A 20,079-nucleotide genomic window follows, 5' to 3' on the forward strand; every position below is an offset into this window, starting at 1 on the left:
CTGTACAGAAAACATGAGAACAGGCACTGGCTATGTAGCATACAACTTAATATAGACAGCAAAACTGATAATTATATTAAAATATTCAGTCTTCTGTTACATCAGATTCCCTGGAGTTGCTTACAGTAAAGAACAAATAAATACTGCATACATTCACTGCCTTGTTGTGGCGAAGGGGCTTGCGTAATTCAGTGAAGCCATAAGCTATGCCATGCAAGGCCACCCAAGACGGACAGGTCATGGCAGAGAGTTCTGACAAAATGTGGTCCACTGGAGAAGGAAATGGCAACCCACTCCAGTATTCTTGCCAAGAAAACCCCATGGAACATATCACAAGGCTAAAAGATATGACGCCGGAAGATGAGCCCCTCAGGTCGGAAGGTGTCCAATATACTACTGGGGAACAGCAGAGGGAATTTCCAAGTAGCACCAGAAAGAGTGAAGCGGCTGGGCCAAAGCCGAAAGGACACTCAGCTGTGGATGTGTCTGGTGGTGAAAAGAAAGTCCGATGCGGTAAAGAACAATATTGTTTAGGAACCTGGAATGTAAGGTCAATGAATCAAGGTAAGCTGGAGATGGTCAAACATGAGATGGCAAGATTGAACATCGACATCTTGGGAATCAGCAAACTAAAATGGACAAGCATGGGCAAATTTAATTTAGGTGACCATTATATCTACTACTCTGGGCAAGAATCCCTTAGAAGAAATGGAGAAGAATCCCTTAGAAGAAATTCAAATCTATGCCCCAACCAATGAGGCCGAAGAAGCTGAGGTTGATCGTTTCTATGAAGACCTACAACACCTTATAGAACTAAAACCAAAAAAAGATGTCCTTTTCATCATAGGGGATTGGAATGCTAAAGTAGGAAGTCAAGAAATCACCAGGATAACAGGCAGGCATGGCCTTGGTGTACAAAATGAAGCAGGATAAAGGCTAATAGAGTTTTGCCAAGAGAACATGCTGATCATAGCAAACACTCTTTTCCAACAGCACAAGAGGCGACTCTACACATGGACATCACCAGATGGTCAATATCGAAATCAGATTGATTATGTCCTTTGCAGCCAAAGATGGACAAGCTCCATACAGTCAGTAAAAACAAGACCTGAAGCTGGCTGTGGCTCAGATCATGAGCTGCTTCTTGCAAAATTTCAGCTTAAATTGAAGAACATAGGGAAAACCACTAAACTATTCAGGTAGGACCTAAATCATATCCCTTATGAATATACAGTGGAGGTGAGGAACAGATTTAGGGGATTAGACCTGATAGACAGAGTGCCTGAGGAACTATGGACGGAGGGCCGTAACATTGTTCAGGAGGCAGCAACTCAATCCATCCCAAAGAAAAAGAAATGCAAGAAAGCCAAGTGGCTGTCTGATGAGGCTTTACAAGTAGCTGAGGAAAGAAGGGAAGCGAAAAGCAAGGGAGAAAGGGGAAGATGTACCCAACTGAATGCAGAGTTCCAGAGAATAGCAAGGAGAGACAAGGAGGCCTTCTTAAAATGAACAATGCAAAGAAATCGAGGAAAACAACAGAATGGGAAAGACTAGAGATCTCTTCAAGAAAATCAGAGATATCAAGGGAACGTTTTGTGCAAAGACGGGCATGATAAAGGACAAAGAAGGCAGGGACCTCACAGAAGCAGAGGAGATTAAGAAGAGGTGGAAAAAATACACAGAAGAACTATACAGGAAAGATCTGAATGTCCCTGATAGCCATGATAGTGCGCTCACTGAACTTGAGCCGGACATCCTAGAGAGTGAAGTCAAGTGGGCCTTACGAAGCATTACTAACAACCAAGCTAGCGGAGATGACAGTATTCCAGCTGAGCTACTTAAAATCCTAAATGATAATGCTGTTAAAGTGCTGCACTCAATATGCCAACAAATTTGGAACACTCAACAGTGGCCACAAGACTGGAAAAGGTCAGTTTACATTCCAATTCCAAAGAAGGGCAACGCCAAAGAGTGTTCAAACTACTGTACAATTGCTCTCATTTCACATGCCAGCAAGGTTGTGCTCAAAATCCTATAAGCTAGGCTTCAGCAGTATGTGAACTGAGAACTACCGGAAGTACAAGCTGGGTTTCGAAGAGGCAGAGGAACTAGAGAACAAATCGTCAACATTCGCTGGATCATGGAGAAAGCAAGAGAATTCCAGAAAAAGTCTATTTCTGCTTCATTGACTATGCTAAAGCTTTTGACTGTGTGGATCACAACAAACTCTGGCAAATTCTTAAAGAGATGGGAGTACCAGACCACCTTACCTGTCTCCTGAGAAACCTGTATGAGGGTCAAGAAGCAACAGTAAGATCCAGACATGGAACAAACGATTGGTTCAAAATTGGGAAAGGAGTATGAGAAGGCTGTATATTGTCACCCTGCTTGTTTACCTTATATGCAGAGAACATCATGAGAAACGCTGGGTTGGATGAATCACCGGTCGGAATTAAGATTGCCAGGAGAATTATCAACAACCTCAGATATTCAGACGATACCACCCTAATGGCAGAAAGCGAAGAGGATCTAAAGAGCCTCTTGTTGAGAGTGAGAGTGGAGAGCGCAAAAGCTGGTTTCAAACTCAACATTAAAAACCTACGATCATGGTATGTGGCCTCATCACTTCCTGGCATATCGAAGGGGAATGGAAGTAGTGACAGATTTTATTTTCTTGAGCTCCAAGATCACCACAGACTGTGACTGTAGCCATGAAATTAAAAGACACTTGCTCCTTGGGAGGAAAGCTATGGCAAACCTAGACAGCATAGTAAGAAGCAGAGACATCACCTTGCCGACAAAGGTCCGTCTAATCAAAGCTATGGTTTTCCTAGTAGTAACGTATGGCTGTGAGAGCTGGACTATAAGGAAGGCTGAGCGCCAAAGAATTGATGCTTTCGAACTGTGGTGCTGGAGAAGACTCTTACGAGTCCCCTGGACTGCAAGGAGGACAAATCAGTCCATCCTAAAGGAAATCAACCCCGAGTGCTCATTGGAAGGACAGATACTGAAGCTGAAGCTCAAATATTTTGGCCACCTAATGCAAAGAGAAAACTCGCTGGAAAAGACCCTGATGCTGGGAAAGATTGAAGGCAAAAGGAGAAGGGGACGTCAGAGAATGAGATGGCTAGATAGCATCACCGATGCAATGAATATGAACTTGAGCACACTACGGGAGACAGCGGAGGACAGGAAGGCCTGGCGTGCTATGGTCCATGGGGTCACTAAGAGTCGGACACGACTTAACAACTGAACAACAACAACAACATTCTTAGCAAGGTCCTGAATGAAAAAGCAGAAGCGGACAAGTTTACATTTTTTGAAAGAATTTGCTTGACTATGTTGATGGCACACATACTTCGCTCTCTCATCACTGTGGCTAAACAAGGAGCCTACCTAAAATATTTTAAATGTATGGCAACACTTTAGTTTTGTCGAATGTAGGTTTAAACTAAACACAGCACATTCCTACACCCACACTGTGCAACTGCTGTAGATGTTTTAATAGCAAAGTGAGGTTCAACACAGAAATATTTTGTGGAGACAAAAGCCCTACAGAAATGCCAGAAAGCTAAGGGAAGGAATGCATGATAAATGAAGAATGTGACCACAGAGATAACTGGTAGAAATAAATGGGTTCTGAGCTGTTCGACTCTAAAAAAAATACCTTTTTACTATTAATGTATATTTAATATAGAAACTAACAGGTTTTCTGAGCAAGAGGGGGGCAATCTCATGCATCTTATGCATATTTAGACAGAAAAAAGTCCTATAACTCCCAGCATCCCCCAACCAGCATGGCTGGCAGGGGCATGCTGGGAGTTGTAGGACTTTCTTCCGTCTAAACATGCATAGGATTGTACCCTAAATCATAATTAGCAGAAACTATTTACTTCAGAATGGAAACAATTTATTTTCAAATAATAGATATTGGGATAGAAAGTAGATTATGGTACCATCTAGCACAGCCTTCCCCAACCTGCTACCCTCCAGCTATTTCGGAGTTCAATTCCTATCAGCACCAGACACCATGGCCAATGGTCAGGAACGCTTGGGAGCTGTAGTTCAAAACATCTGGAGGGCACTAGATGTTCAAATGTATGGATTCCAGTGATTATTTTGCTGCATGCCTATGATAAATTATCTTGGATCACTTTGTATACTTGTACCCCATTTTACATGCATCTTCCTCTCATCCAAGTTATTGATCAAGTCCACGCCCATTTCGGCAGATGATATTAGACCAATTGCTCATTCCTATCTTGTTTTATTATGTCAAATCACAACAAAAAGGGAACAGCAGCGGTGAGCCAACGTAAAGTGTATTTCTCTGACCTACCTCTATAAACAGTCAGTGGGCTGAAATTAACAATAATAATGTAATATTCAAGCCTCTTTTGCCCACATGTCTAATGTTATACACATCTGGGTGCACTCTCTTATCCAGTACTAGAAGTCAGTGGTGTTGGGATTCAGTCCTGTTAAAGGCCCTTCCAACTAATAGCCAACACATGCAGTTTCTAACCTGGCTGTGCTTTGTGCCCAGGATCTCTTGCAATTGTGTTGCATTTTCTCGGTTTCATGCTCCACTCCCTATGCTGGCATATATTAACTCTTCCCCCACCCCACCCTGGGAGCCCTTTTAGATAAAGTTGTTCCAGGGCCCCAAAAAGCTAGAGCTGGTCTTAGTGCTGGACAGTAAAGCAAGCAGCAGTGCCAACGAAATAATGCTTTCTTCTACCATGATATACAAGGTTTGTTGAACTATGGGATCCAGATCAGTCTAGTGTCTCTGGTACATATTTATGGTGTACATATTTGGCTTTTAGCTTGCCTGATCTTGAATGATTTGGGCTGATTACAACATATTTTAAATCAAAGGAAGTTGCTCAGTACACACACAAGACTACTAGATATTTACAATGCGTGGCATCAGTGTTAGACATCTGATAACACATATGCAAAATCATTAATGATTCCTGACAGAATCAAGCATGGACCAGTTGTGAGTGGTCAGCATTACATCTTAAGTGTACTTACCTCTTTTTGGCCTCTTCATACTGCCAGCTTAGTTTTATTTTGTCAGCATGCCTTGTTTTATCATCAAAACCAAACTTTTGTGAGGCAAGAAAAATGAGAAAATTAACACTACATTACAGAAATAGTAACACTGTGAGGGGAAATATAATAAGTATAGCATCAAAATCTGACCTGGTACAAAACTGTTTTGGGGTAGTTAATAATTTGGCTCAAAACACAGAAAGACTAAATTCACCCTTATTATGCTGGCTCACTAGTATACAGTCAGGGCCAGAAATATTGGAACAAGGATAATTGTTTTGGCAGTTGCCCTCTGTACACCACCACATTGAAGTTGAAAGGAAACACACCCAGATGGGAGCGAAGTCAGGACTTTCAGCTGCAATTCAAGGGGTTTGACAAAAGTGGGGCACTAACCATTCAGGAAATACAGCCAGTGGCATACACACACACCCATTGTTGGTGGCTCATAAGTAATGGAACAAATGGCTGACAAGCAGCTGTATGGCCAGGTGTGGCCTGTTTCCTGGGTACCCCATGACCAATCAAGCAGATAAAAGGCCTGGAGGTGGTTCTGAGTGTTACATTTGCATTTGCTAGCTGTTCACTGGAACCCCCAACATGAGGTACAAAGAGGTGTCCGTGCGAGTGAAGGAGGCCATCATTAGGCTGAGGAAACAAAATAAACCCAACAGAGAGATAGCAAAAACAGTGGGAGTGGCCAAGACAACAGTTTGGAACATCCTGAAAAAGAAGGAATTAACTGGCAAGCTCAGCAACAGGAAAAGGCCTAGAAGACCACGGAAGACAGCTAAAGTGGATGACCGCAGAATGCTGCTCATGGTGAAGAGGAACCCTTTCACAACATCTAGCCAGGTCAAGAACATTCTTGAGGAGGTAGGCATGTCATTGTCAACATCTACAGTCAAGAGACAGCTTTATGAATGTAAATACAGAGGTTTCACAACAAGGTGCAAACCACTGGTAACACTCAAGAACAGACAGGCCAGATTAGCCTTTGCCAGCAAACACCTAAAAAAGCCTGCCCAGTTCTGGAATAAGATTCTTTGGACTGATGAAACCAAGATTAACTTGTGCCAGAATGATGGGAAGAGAAAAGGATGGAGAAGGAAAGGAACAGCTCATGATCCAAAGCAGACCACATCATCTGTCAAACATGGTGGAGGCAGTGTTATGGTATGGGCATGTATGGCTGCCAATGGAACTGGGTCACTGGTGTTTATTGATGACCTGACTGCTGATAAAAACAGCAGGATGAATTCTGAAGTGTATGGGACTATACTTTCTGCTCAGATTCAGCCGAATGCTGCCAAACTGATAGGACTCCGCTTCATATTGCAGACGGAGAATGACCCAAAACATACAGCAAAAGCTACACAAGAGGTTCTCAAGGCAAAGAAGTGGGATGTTCTTCAATGGCCAAGTCAGTCACCTGATCTCAACCCAACAGAGCATGCTTTTCACTTACTGAAGACAAGACTGAAGGCAGAAAGACCCATAAACAAGCAGCAGATGAAGGCAGCTGCAGTAAAGGCCTGGCAAAGCATCTCGAGGGAGGAAACACAGCATTCGGTCATGTCCATGGGTTCCAGACTTCAGGCAGTCATTGACTGCAGAGGATTTTCATCCAGGTATTAAAGGCGATCCTTAAGTTTGAAATGATGTTGGTTTGTTCCATTACTTATGAGCCCCCAACGATGGGGGAGGGGGCGGTGTATGCCACTGGCTGTCCTTCCTGAATGGTTAGTGCCCCACTTTTGTCACACCCCTTGCATTACAGCTGAAAGTCCTGACTTCGCTCCCATCTGGGTGTGTTTCCTTTCAACTTCAATGTGGTGGTGTACAGAGGCCAAAACAGTTATCCTTGTTCCAGTATTTCTGGCCCTGACTGTATGTAGCTATACCTAATAATTATGACAAATCAAGGATCTTCATGCTGAAAATGAAAAAAAAACGCAATATAAACTTTTCGGGCAATATCCAATGGGACTGCTCTGCTCCCACTGATTGCGTCACACCAGTGGGATCCACCGCTTGCACAACAAGGAGTTAGTGCTTCATAAAGGAACACTGGAAATGTTCATTTCTGAATCGGGACAGTTCAGTGAAGCTCCCTTCTGCAAGCTCCGCTGACATGCCCCATTCCAGAAACAACCACTAGCTCTCTCTTGTGCTAGTAGTGAGTCCCGCTGGTGCACAGGCAGCATAGGATACTGCCCTTAATATATGAAGTTGTTCGCTGCAGCATATTTTATTTAAAATGTACAAGTTTAGAGTGCAAATCTATGCTGATTCACACTTGTTGCTAATTTCACATTCTGAATAATTTCAATGGAATGGCCAGGCAACTAAACATCAGACAACATATTTAAAGGGGTAGGGGTTTGGGTTTTTTTTAGGACTTTCTGAAGTAAGATTGTTCCCTTCATATACTTAATCTCATGAATATATTACTCAGCATCTGAGTCCCTTGACTCAAAATTCTACTGCCACAGAAACTAAACAAGGGAAGTTTTCTTCTGATGTAATAAAATGTCTTCTTAAATCAAGCTACAATGCTTAGTTATACAATTCAGTCTTTATGCATACCATGTTGGAGAAAGATGTCCACTCCTGCAACAAAGAAAAAATGATAGACAGAAAATATCCTTTGAAACACTGAACATTTTAGAATTTAATTATACTTTCTAGAGTGAAAAAAACATGGATGAAAAGTTTATGTGCTTATGCAAATTTCAACCAAAAAAACGGATTCCAGGTTACTGACTATCTTAGTGACATTTTGAGACTCAATTGGGCAAGTATTCTTTACTTATTTATACATGAAAGTACAAAATTCTGCACTGGTAAATTTAAGCTCAAAGTCTTGAATGTGTGCTAGAAGTGATTCAAATAGAAAAGTTTTAAAATGGCAGATAACATTTGAAACTGAACTAAACCTTCCTTATTGAAAGTATAACAAATTTAGGATCTGATATTAAGTATGCTTGCATGGAAATGTTCTGATTTCTTGATTCACAGAGAAGATTCACTGGTTCCACAAAAGGAACTCACATCTAAAAAGAGTAGGTTAAGTAGTAAATCTAAAATCAGGCAAACAAAATATACTTCCTTCTTGCTAATGAACGTATACAAGGTAACAAAAAGGCTTGATGAAATAAGCCTGAAAAATGTGTCTTTCCAAAAGAATTGTAGCTGCAGACCCACTGGCTGTGTTTGGACGATTGCAACAGGGAAAGAAGTCATTGGGGCTTCTCCGCCAACCCATCTCCATGCGTGCTAAGAGTACAACCAGCATCTGCATAATCCCCCACGATGCAGAGCGGGTTGGCATGTCATCCAAACCGGGTACGCAGCATGGTGGGGGTGAGTTTGTACCCACCCTAAAACCCATGACATGCAGTAGAGGTTGTAGGGTGGATATGAAGCCACCCCCACCACAACACGTGCCCAGTTCAGACAACGCGCCAACCCGCGTTGCATCGTGAGGGATTATGCAAATGGAGGTTATGTGCACAGCATGTGCAGGGGCAGGAGGAGAAGCCACAGTAGCTTCTTTCTCCATCACGATTGTCCAAATCCATTCAGTGTATGGTAAGACTGTGATGGAGTCCCCCCCTGTTGGATACATTTTGATACCTGAGCTGTCTATCATTTAAAACCGACCCCAAGATTTCCATGAGCGCAAACTAAGATCTTTTAGGAAATGGCTGGTGTGCCACAGTGTCAGGAGCGCCCTAGCTGCCTCTTGCAGTCCCCTCCAATAGCCAACTCAGGACACAGACGACAAGGATTCTTTCCAAGGCTTTATTCCTTTATTACTTTATGACTCTTACAGATACTAATCACTAGCAACTAAGGAAGGAACTGCACTGGGGATAGATAGCAGAATAGCCTAAGCTCCAGGTAAGGCAGTTGGTCCCCATTTGAAGGAGAACCGCGGAAAGACTCTGAACTTATGAGATATGGAGAGATCCTCCCTCTTACCCTTGGGTCCTTGAGACACGACTGCTGTTTTAGCGCAAAACGAGCGGAGTGCCTTTCGGCGCCCTCCATCTGTCGTCGCTCCCTGCGTCTGCGCCGAGCGTCCAGCAAGCCCCCCTCCAGCGCTCTCTCACTGCCAGGGTCACTATCTCTCCCAGGAATGCTGGCAGGAGGAATCTCTGCCAGCTGCTGTGCTTGTGAGAGATGAGCGAGCTCCTCTCCCACGGATTGCTGTTCTTCCTCAGAATCAGAACTGCTCTGGGGCTCTATGGGCTCAGTTTCCACCCTGACACACAGGTGGTTGTCTTATACTCATTTGTTTTTGCACACAGTGCACATGTTATCTTCCTGACAGTTATCACCACTTCAGGGTATTTAAGGAACATCTCTGTCTTTACAGACAATTACTCCTTTCCTGCTCAGTGGGCTTCTAGTAATTAATTCATGACTTGGAAAGGAATATTTAAAGCTAGCTTCCTCACTGGGTGTTCAGATTCTAAATGCAACCCCCAAACCTTGATTGATTAATAAACCTAACAGAAGATGATGTTCTTGGAAGTGTTATTTTGAAAAAAGAGAGGAAATACTAAGTTCCCATGACAGCAAACCCAGCCTTATCATGGTTCCTGATCATGGGAGCCTTGCAAGTGTGTTCAGCTGAATGTGTTTACAAGCCCTTACTCAGATCTTCACACTCAATGTGTGAAGGTCTTTAATGTAGGCAGGGTGCAGGGAAATTTGGGGGGCAGGGTTTGTGTGCTTGCTCACATCCAGCCCCCACATTAGTTGTACACGTGCTACATGTGAACAGCAGTATAGTATAGGGATACAGTGTTTTGGGGAATGGTGGTAGTGCAGTAACTCTGGGGCTAAGAGGAGTAGTTTGTAGTTAGAGCACACATGCCTCTGACAAAAAAGGGGGGTGGTTAAAGTCCCTCTGGTGAGTGGTTCATGACAAATCAGCACAGGAAATGAACAATCTATATCAAGTCCACCTTGTGGTAATTTCAAAACAAATCCCTGATGGTTTGATTAATTTGTTTAAGGTTTTTAGGAGTCAAGAGTAAAACCAAAGTGTGGATAAACTTGTCTCCAGATTGCTCTCCAATACATTATCAGTTTTAAAAAGTAATTCATTCAACTAGTTGGATTTGCTAAACAGTCTTACTAACATAAAATGGGCCCAAATGATATAGTTCAGATTTTAGAATAGAACCTTTGTAAAGCACACCTCTAATTAAACTTGTATTCTTTCAAGACCACTCTTTTGCTTCAAGACAAGATTAATTAAAATCCCAATTTTCTCTTATGCATTAATACGTATTCAATCTTCTTTTGAACTGAACTGGAAAAATATATTTCAATTATGTCACAATGCAATACAACAAAAGCTGCATCTTTTTTTATAGCAAGCATATTGCATTAGAACACACTCATACCTCTCCAATGATGTCAGTTTGAGAACAAGCATCAAAATGTTGTTGAGGTAAACTGGAGTCACTGAGTGAGCTAGAATTATGCTGAAGGTCCTGCAGAGATTCTGTAATACAACAGCTATTCCTGAATCCATCTGTCAGCTTCGCCAGACTCTTTAAAAAAATGAAAGAAAAAAATTATAAAAATAATCTATTTGTGCTTTCGTAGTTCTTTTTTTAAAATGGCTGAATTACTAATAGCCCACAGACTTCTCTTACTGGTTGATGACAGGATAATCATACAGAATGGAATCATTACTGACAAAGAAAACATTTTCAGCCTGAGGGCCAAATTCCATTACGGAGAATCTCTCGGGGGCCACATTCCAGTGGTGGGTGAGGCCAGATGCGAAAAAGGGGTGAGGCCAAAAGCAAAACGGAAGGGGCCAAAATACCAAAAATACCAGCATATTTTGGTTTAAAGCTCTTACTGCCAGTTACTAAGACATAAAAGAGGCACTTCAACCTTTTAGGATGTGAAAAAAAACATGCAAAAGCTGGAAAACCACCAAATCAGCTGTCAGGAGAAAAAGGTGTGGCCTTGAAAATAGGGCATGGCCATCTCGGAAACACCAGAGGGCCAGACTGGGACCTGAGGGAGGTCCTACACTTCTGTAATAGGGGGGAAATTATGTTTGGGGAGAAGTGTGCCACAAGGTTAAAAAAAAAACCCTGTTCCCTGAACTATAAAAGAATGTTTCTGTAGAAAGCAAAAGCAAAAAAATTACACCTTTTTCCTTTCTCACTCTCCAGAGAGCCCCCTGGGCCTAGCATGTATAAACCTGAGGCTTCCAGCACTATAGGAAGCTAAGAAGCTGCCTTATAACATGTCAGACTTTGTCCACCTAGCCCAGTATTGTCTGCTCTGACTGTCAGTGGTTCCCCAAGGTCTCAGACAGAGGTCATTCACATTATTCACTACCTCACCTTTTAGCAGAGCAAGGGAAGGCTCTTAGGGAGTTGTTGTCCTTTTCCCCCTTTCCTCTTCTGAAACTCAGGAGGCTCAGAACATTGCTACAACTCCAAGAATAGCTTACTTTAAATAGTTTAATTAAAACAAATAAAATTACTTCATGGTATATTTCACATATACATGTGGTTCAATTTTGGCTGATATGCTAAAACATAGACCAAAGACTAGAAACTACAGCTCAGAATATTTTATTGGCTGTTCAAGCCTAGTTTGAAAAGCACAGAAGGCTGGCATCATGGGGGGCGGGGGCGTGTGTGTGCACGTATTTCAGTGAAAGCTCCCACTGCAGCTATTTTGATTGGGAATCATTTGTTTTCTTTAAATATATTTTGTTTATTATTTAAGATCAACAAGCATACTTGTGGTTAATTTGGTCCCTAAGATTAAGAATTATGCAATTTATCATGTTCATCTCAAGAAAACTGTCAAGTATAGAAAAATGAGAAGTCACACTGCTTTTCTGCTATGTTCCAACACTCATTTATTATTAGTTAACCCACAGGTGACTTCACTGGAACACCTGTATAAAGTAGTTGAAGACTTGCCCCTCCACAATATAAGATCCAGTCTCTAACAGGGTATCTCCTATGCTTCAGTTTAGTCATATCCATTTATTACAAGTTTCTCATTAATCCTTTTTTATTTTACTATGATACAGTATTTACAAAATAACATATCCATGTTAACAATGTGAACTCTAAATTCCTGACCAGTCCACAAAAATTAGAGACTATGTTTCAAACACTTTGAATTATTCCTTTGACCTCATGTAGAACAATTGTTATTTTGCATCAATGACATCATTTTAACCATTTTACCCTATTAGACCCGACAAACCGTTCCTGTCGTGTCTCATGCTCCTCTCACCTACATCCTCAACTAATTGTCATCAACTTTTTTAATAAATAAGTTTTCCAAACACCTACACAAGAATGAGCCATACCCATCTAGTCTACGACCATCATATATAATGGGCATATTTAAGTTACAAGAAAGCCATTTCCTATTTTGGGGAAAAATTTGTCCACTTTACTATATTTACCTTTCTGATTCTACACAACTTTCTCTTTGGGGCGTGTTGCTCCATGATAACCAAAGATGCCCTAGCTGAGAAGAAAACAGTGCATGTGTGGTTCTCAGCTTTGGATTGTTCTTAAAATTACTTAAAGGCATCTCTGACATCATTCCCATATGCAAGACAAATACTGAAGAACAGAAGCCAGTTAAAGAAGAAACATCAATGTGACCAAACATATTACACTACAAGAAGATGAAATAGACTATGGAATTTGATGCTTCAAACACTGTAAATCACTAAAGAGCGAGTATCATATTTCTATGAAACATGAGTTGCTGGCAAACAGAGAGGACATTACCTCCCCATACAATAGTGATGTGACTTGTTTTAAATTTACAGTCTTGTATAGGACCACAAATATTGTTATTAATTATGACCATCTTACCTGTATCAGGTCTTGCCTCTCTCTCTCGCCCATACAAATGGCCTTCCTGATGCTTCGAAGCTCATTCATTATTGCTTGGGCTTCATCCAACTTATAATTCATGTGGGCATTTGACATCTTACGATCAATCCTATTACACAAACATCAAGATTATTCATTTTTAGTAATATTTGATTATAATCAGAACTCAAGGCCAGAAGTAGGGAACATTTTTTTCTGATAAGGGACAAATTCCCTTGGGGGTAAATCTGTTGAGGGTCGCAAGCCAAAAGTAGGCGGGGCAAGAACCAAGCATAGGCAGGGCTTCGCTTCGCCACCCCCCTTCTGTCTTTCAGCCACGTCCTTTTCTCATGCTCTCTCTTTTCTGCCATCCGCTTTCCCCATTCTTTCCACCTATACGAAGTTAGGCTAAGTGCCACATGTGGCCTTTGAGCGGTTTCCTACCCCTATTCTAAATGGAGTGGGGAGGAATGGACAGAGAAACAAGAATCATACAAGCCTCCCGTTTTGGGTAATGGCCACAGAATACAGTATACAGGTGCCAAAGCAAGAGGAGGGATCCTACAGGGACTGCTTCATGCAGCTGCAGTCACACTGCAAGCGACTGCAAGTCAACACTGAGTCCATGGTAAAATTCTCACACAAAAGGTAACTATTATTTGTAGCATTGTAATATTTTAAATACACTTTTGACCAACATACATACCTTTGTTACTATCCATACTATCAAGCATTAGATAGAACAATCTCAACCTGCTACATTTCAACTTACTCTTGCAGTGTCTCTACTCCTTTCTCTTTGTACTGCAATTCTTGCTTCATCTGTGTCAATTCTCGCTTCAATCTAGAAAGCTTGAGATTTTTAGAAAGGCAAGAGAAATGTTAGAATACTAAATTGCTGTGATCAATTGTTCAGTTGATGGCCCTTTCTCCATTTCATAATGTGGTAAAAGGTTGCCCACTCTTAAATTACAGTACAGGTTCTCTGACTTTCCCAGCTGCATTTAGCTTCCTACCATGAAGCTTAAAATATTCTAGGTTGTTTTAAGTCTACAGAAAATTAATGGTGACAGCAGGGGAAAATTAATGGTGACAATTATGCATCTCATTTTCTGTGTGTGCATGCACATTGAAACAACTTAATCAAAGTTGCACTGTGATCTTCAAACCACATTATTTTTATATATTTATTATCATGCTGTGATAACATCCATTCCTCCTATCTGACTGGAGTTGTTTTAGTGGACTTCAATAGTGATAACATTTGATTATGAAATCATTCCAGATTACCACTGGAACTCTTTCTTTGTGACTATTGTTCCAGATTATCCCAGTCAGTCCATCCTAATAGCCACTGGTAACAGTTGTGGTAGATACTATTTCTTGCTAGAAAACTGCTACTGCATTTGTTTATTACAAACAATATGCTGGGTTGCATAGAAAGATAAAAAAAACACTGTCTTTTCCCACAAGAACACTAGTGTGCTCACATTAATCTGAACTTCACAATTTAATTGAAATAATCTTTGGTACATCCTTGGCACATCTCTCACAGTAAACTCTGCTCCTGTACTAGGTTTAATATATTTTGCCTTCCCTTGCCCTATGCAACCAGCTTCATATTAACAGCATCTATAAAAGCAAGAGTAGATAGCTAAGAAGCCTTTGGGAAGGGGCTGTAGCTCAATGCTAGGGCAAATGCTTTAAATACAAAGAACTTAGGTTCAATTGCTGGCATCTCCAGGTAGGCCTGGAAAATACTCCTGTCCAAAATCTTGGAAAAGTTATGCCCATCAGTGAAGAGAATACACTGGTCTAACTTGATATAAGGGAGCTTCCTACATTCAAGCAATTTTTTTCTCTTATTTTTATTTGTTATCCTTAATGTGTCTGTAAGATACAAAAAAAAAAAATCCCAAATGAGTGGACAAAGCTAAAAGAAAAATAAATGTACATATTTACACAATATAATTTTTTTAAACAAACCAATGTGCAGAATGCAACAAGGGACTTGTGCCCCGGACAATTCTTTTGTGCCCCAGTTCGGTTATGCAAGGAGACCTCACTACTTCTGCAATGGAGATTTAGCATTTCTGGGGCAACCTGAAACGAGCATAAATGCTCATTTCCAGAAGAGGCAGGTCAGTTCGCATAAGGGAGCTCCACCAACCTGCCTACTTCCAAAATGAGTGTTTCTGCTCATGTCAGGGCTTCCCCTAGGAAGCACTAAATTTCCCTTGCATAAGTGGTGGGTCCTGCTTGCACAACAGAATCAGGGGAACCCACCATTTGAGGAAGGGAAGCAACGGGAAAAAGTGCCTTGTTGGATTCTGCCCAATGTGCCAATGTTTGCCTATATTTATCATTCAATATCCCTAATTCATTGTACTACTACTAATACTATATAAATAGGAATTAAAATAATTCATTTTCAACATGAAGTATTAGAAAAGGATTACTCACTCTGTCGCGTCGACTTGCTATTTCTGCTTTAATCTGACACGGATCGTATTTGGTATTGGTTGAAAAGCCAGAGAATGCTGAACAAATGGAAAATGTCTTAATGCTCAAAATAAATCCTAGGAGTAGTTCATAACATGCACTGAATAGAACTTATGCTTCACAGTTCCACAGGAACCTCTTATTCTGCTGCCACTAAGGTGGCAGCACAGAATCAAGCTGTCTATCCCAAAGTATCAGATCAAATAACTGCAATGCATTCTGTTAAACAAGACACACTGTTTCTCTCCTACAACATCGTACACCCAAGAGTCTGTCCTACAACCAGGAGTTTGCAAAACAATATACTACAATTTAGACATGGAATGGGGGAAATCCAAACTATAGTTACTTTGAGTTAAGCAAAAACAATTCAGAGTAAACAGATTTCTTATGAACAGTACTTAATTAACCTAAAGGACACATTTTCATTATAAAAATAAAAGATCTTGAAGAGCATGGGGATGAGACACAAGAGCTGAAACAGAAGGGGAGAATCAACCAGAATTGAGTAGAAGTGCCCTAAGTGAGCTGAGTTCCATCCTCGCAAGGTACCTCAGTCCGATTATCGTGCCTCATCCCCACTGTTCAGGAAGATGAATTTAATAATAAGTAATAAAAAATCATAGAATAGTAGGGTTGGAAGGGGCCTACAAGACCATTGAGTCCAAAAATAACAGTCTTCAGCACAATATGTACAGTGTGTACACTCCAATATGTACATACACAACAAAACTGCAAACAATATTGGTCATATGAGTTATTAAATCCAAGAAGTAAAGTACTGCCAACTATGACAATAAGAGACAAACATTTGCAGTAATGATTGTTGCATCTGAATAGCTGATGACTGCCAACTATGACACTGAAGAAATACACACATTCCAGTCGCTAATGACTGTCAACTGTAACACTGAACACACACACATATTATGAATATATGGTAATATCCCCATTTAATTCTTATAATCATAGAGCTTAATTTAATTTAATACACTACCTTTCTCTACCACCCATCAGCTGTGTCACCCATCCTGTATTTCAGGGGTGGTAGCTCTCCAGCTACCAGCTAAAGTTGCTTTGGACTTTAACTCCCAGAAGCAATGTTCATATGTCAGGAATGCTAGGAGTTGAAATCCAAAACAACTGGGGATCTACTTTCTGTCCACCCCTGCTAGGTTTGTGCATCTGATTTTCCTACATAAAGGCGTAACTTGACATTTACCTCTGTTGAAATTCTTTTTGTTAATTTTGGCCCAGTTATCCATCCTGACAAGATCATCGTGAATCCTGTTTCTGTCTCCTAAGATATTGGTTACTCCTCCCACTTTGGTGTCATCTGTAAATCTGATTAACATCTCCTCTATTCCTTTGCCCAAGTCATTTATAACTTGAACAACACTGGACTGAGGACAGATCCCTGAAGCACTCCACTTATCACTTCTTTCCAGGTTGATGAGGAGACAGTGATGTGCACTCTTTGGGTAGAATCCATCAACCCTCTACAAATTCACCACAATGCAGCAGCATCTACAGTCCATATTTGGAGGACCTCATTATTCTTCCTCAAGTACTACTGTTTAAACATAATGAAATATGTCTTGTGCATCGTTATGTATATAGATTTTTCAGTGTAATTTAATATTGTTCTGGGGCACTATTCTCTATTATACTAAATTATATTCTATTTGCATCAAATTCATCTTTTTGTACTAGTTTTTGTATTTGTACTTTATATGGAGCAGATAATAGTTGTGCACTAAGAGCAGGTACCAGCAAACATGCAGTTTAGTTCTAATTATTACTTACAATTAACTGTAAGTAATTCATTGAATAAAAATTATTTTATACTAGCTGAAAATAAACATGATAACAGTGATCCCCCGCCCCCAATCTTGGATCCTATCTATTGTGACTGGAGTTCCACTCATAGAATGCAGCTTTCCCTCATCCCCTTTCCCACTGAAGCAATCCGGTGGTCTCCAAAAGGTAAGGGGACAAATTATATTACATGTGGTAGGAGAAGCTGCTGCAAGCAAGGAAAATTGGTAAAACTGAGGATCATCTGTACATATAGATATTCCTTCCACCTGCACAACAGCACCTCTGGCATGAAGTCAGGGGGCAAAAGTCATCACAGGACGATTTTATCCTATGAGTAGTGAAGAGTCACAAGAAGCACTCCCCAAAAGTGTTGTGTCAGTACAGAAGTTACATCACCAAGCCACAAGCTCCATTGCAGGCATACTGGAATCAGACTATTCTGCTCCCATCACCACAGGGTTTCATAAGGAGTACTATTGCACACATTGTCTTTTAATGCATCCTGTAAGTTCTCTTGAAGGGTTCACAGAGTACAGTACCCAGCTTTTCAGATGAGTGGTTCAGTAATAGATAGAACATACGATTTTTCTAGCCATTTACTGGACACAGAACTTGCAATGTTATCATGTGTACGCATTCTCACATGGCAGTTTTACCACATGAAAATTAAGTGGAGAATTCACTGTGTAGTGACATCCACTTGTAAATAGCTATGTGAACTACCCTTGAATTGACACTAAACTGGACTCATGTAAACTAAGTCTTCTCAAATTGAATTAATAATTTCTGCACTTTGTGAGGAAGCTGAGAAATCTTCTTTGGCAAGGCATTCAATCAAGAGAAAGGTAAGCATGATTACTCATTCCATTAAACTAAATGTGATAAGGTCACTATAAGTGCTTATATCACAGTCATAACAGCACATATAAATATACTCTGGATTGCACACACTGTGATCACTCCTATACTCTAATTATTGGATGAGCTGTAATACTTCTGTTCCTGGAAAATCAAACTCTGAGCTAGGTGTGTGAGTCTATTCTCATAGCACAAACAACAAATTTAATTTGCAAGAGTAGGACTGGTTCAAGGATATCTTCCCTCTGACATATGAATAAGAACAGCAAAGACTGTGTCCCACCTGACAGAGCACCCATGTAGTTTATATGAAATGGGAGAATATTTAATGTACTTTAAAGACATCTGATTTCGCAAAGCAGCAACATATAACCTGCAAACTTTCCACACCTACAGTATTGCAATGAAAATAGTAGAACTTGCTCTTTAGAAATAAATCTAAGGCTGCAATCCTATGCTCACTTAATTCAGAGTAAGCCCTGTTGAGCTCACCAGGATTTACTTTTGCACAGTTCATTAAACACAGATTTTAAAATTCAATCATGAAGGAAAAATCACCTTCTATACTGGCATTTCTAGAAGGGTTAAAAGTAAATTAGCATGTACAGTTTTGAAGCAGATATACTTTAAGCAAAAGCAGGGACGTTCCTTCTATTCAAACCTTCTGCTGGCATACATAAGGTATTTTTCTAGGCTCAAGAAGAGTTAGCAACAGTCCAATCAAATTAAGGAAAGACAGCCCTTGGTTCTCTGAATATGTATGCCAAATAAATAAAGAAGTGTCCTTGTTCAAGACAACCTGCAATAGCTAAAAAAAGTCTTGGGAACTACAGGCAGTTTTGGAAACTATGGAAAAATATTTTATAAAAACAGAATGACTCATATAGTAAAGCATCAATTATAACTAGACTGTTTTTCCTGATTCTATTTCTGACATGTTTGGTGCCATCTACATCTCATAAGAGAAGGGATTTAATTTTCACAGAAAAGTTACAATAGCGACCCTGAAAAATCCTAAGTACATGAGGAAAACACATAATAGTACGTGGTAATAGAAATGCTATTAAACTGTTAGTACAGAAGTTTTAAAAATCCTGTATATTAAGGGTCACACATCTCTCAAAAGTTTTGAGTTAAAAATGCTCATTTAGGCTTTTCTAATGGAAACTCTATTCTGGAATGATGCCAATCAGTAAACTACTTTACATGTGCAGGTTTTTCTCTTTTTGTTTTCACCCAGACAGAACCTGCTCATATTCTGCACTGCACTGCACTGCACTACACTGACAAATGTAGGTGGATTCTCTGGATCCCAGCCCTAGTCTTGTGGCTTGAATTCTTGACTTTTCATATTCTGGGTAAAATGTTATTTGCTAGCACACAGAGATGAAGTTTTAACCTATAGTTTTAACCTTGTTATTAGATACTCTATGGCCAGAAACCATGGACACAAGCAACATCAAAACATACACATTTCAGGTGTGTTTCTTTTTTGTTTAAGAACAGTAATCCTGCAATGCAACACTATCTGCTTTTTAAAATACCTATTACAAGTAAGATTGTAATGCCATGTTAGGAGTGCAGCGGTTAAGCCAAATAAGGAAGCCCCACAGCAGATGTGCAATTCCTTGTGCATATACAAATATTCCCTGAATAATAAATAACCAAGAGTTACATTCTAGGCACAAAATTGTATGATGCAACATCATCACTAGGTTGGGTCCAAAGCAAATTCGTGGATCTTAGGTCCCAGTGAACCATTGGGACTTAAGTTCGTAATTACAAACTTTTCATATTATTTCAATGGGAACTAACTTACATGCGACTAACTTGCTCTGGATCCAGCCCATTTCTTATATAAACAGCATCATCATGTTCTGAATTCCACAGAGTTAAGCAATGGCATTATGTTATCATTTTTCTCAAATTCTCCTGTATGTGA

The 20,079-nt window shown here is 40.3% G+C and overlaps 1 protein-coding gene across 5 annotated transcripts in view; it reads right to left on the reverse strand.

The window, feature by feature from the left end:
- The window catches only part of WWC3 (WWC family member 3), an 86,239-nt gene that overhangs the window by 33,896 nt on the left and 32,264 nt on the right, over positions 1–20,079 (reverse strand). For 4 of the 5 annotated variants that reach the window (XM_084844221.1, XM_084844218.1, XM_084844222.1 and 1 more), the window contains exons 4-9: positions 15,420–15,496; positions 13,729–13,808; positions 12,957–13,086; positions 10,485–10,634; positions 7,651–7,674; positions 5,041–5,114 (exon numbers count right to left, since the gene is read on the reverse strand). In XM_084844221.1, the coding sequence (XP_084700347.1) occupies positions 5,041–5,114; positions 7,651–7,674; positions 10,485–10,634; positions 12,957–13,086; positions 13,729–13,808; positions 15,420–15,496 (535 nt within the window). The remainder of the gene's footprint in view (positions 1–5,040; positions 5,115–7,650; positions 7,675–10,484; positions 10,635–12,956; positions 13,087–13,728; positions 13,809–15,419; positions 15,497–20,079) is intronic. The other variant, XM_084844220.1, reaches the window with a different exon arrangement.

Source organism: Heloderma suspectum, chromosome 3, assembly GCF_057233095.1.
Source record: "Heloderma suspectum isolate Gila_16-S chromosome 3, 16-S_ref, whole genome shotgun sequence".
NCBI classification, from domain to species: Eukaryota; Metazoa; Chordata; class Lepidosauria; order Squamata; family Helodermatidae; genus Heloderma; species Heloderma suspectum.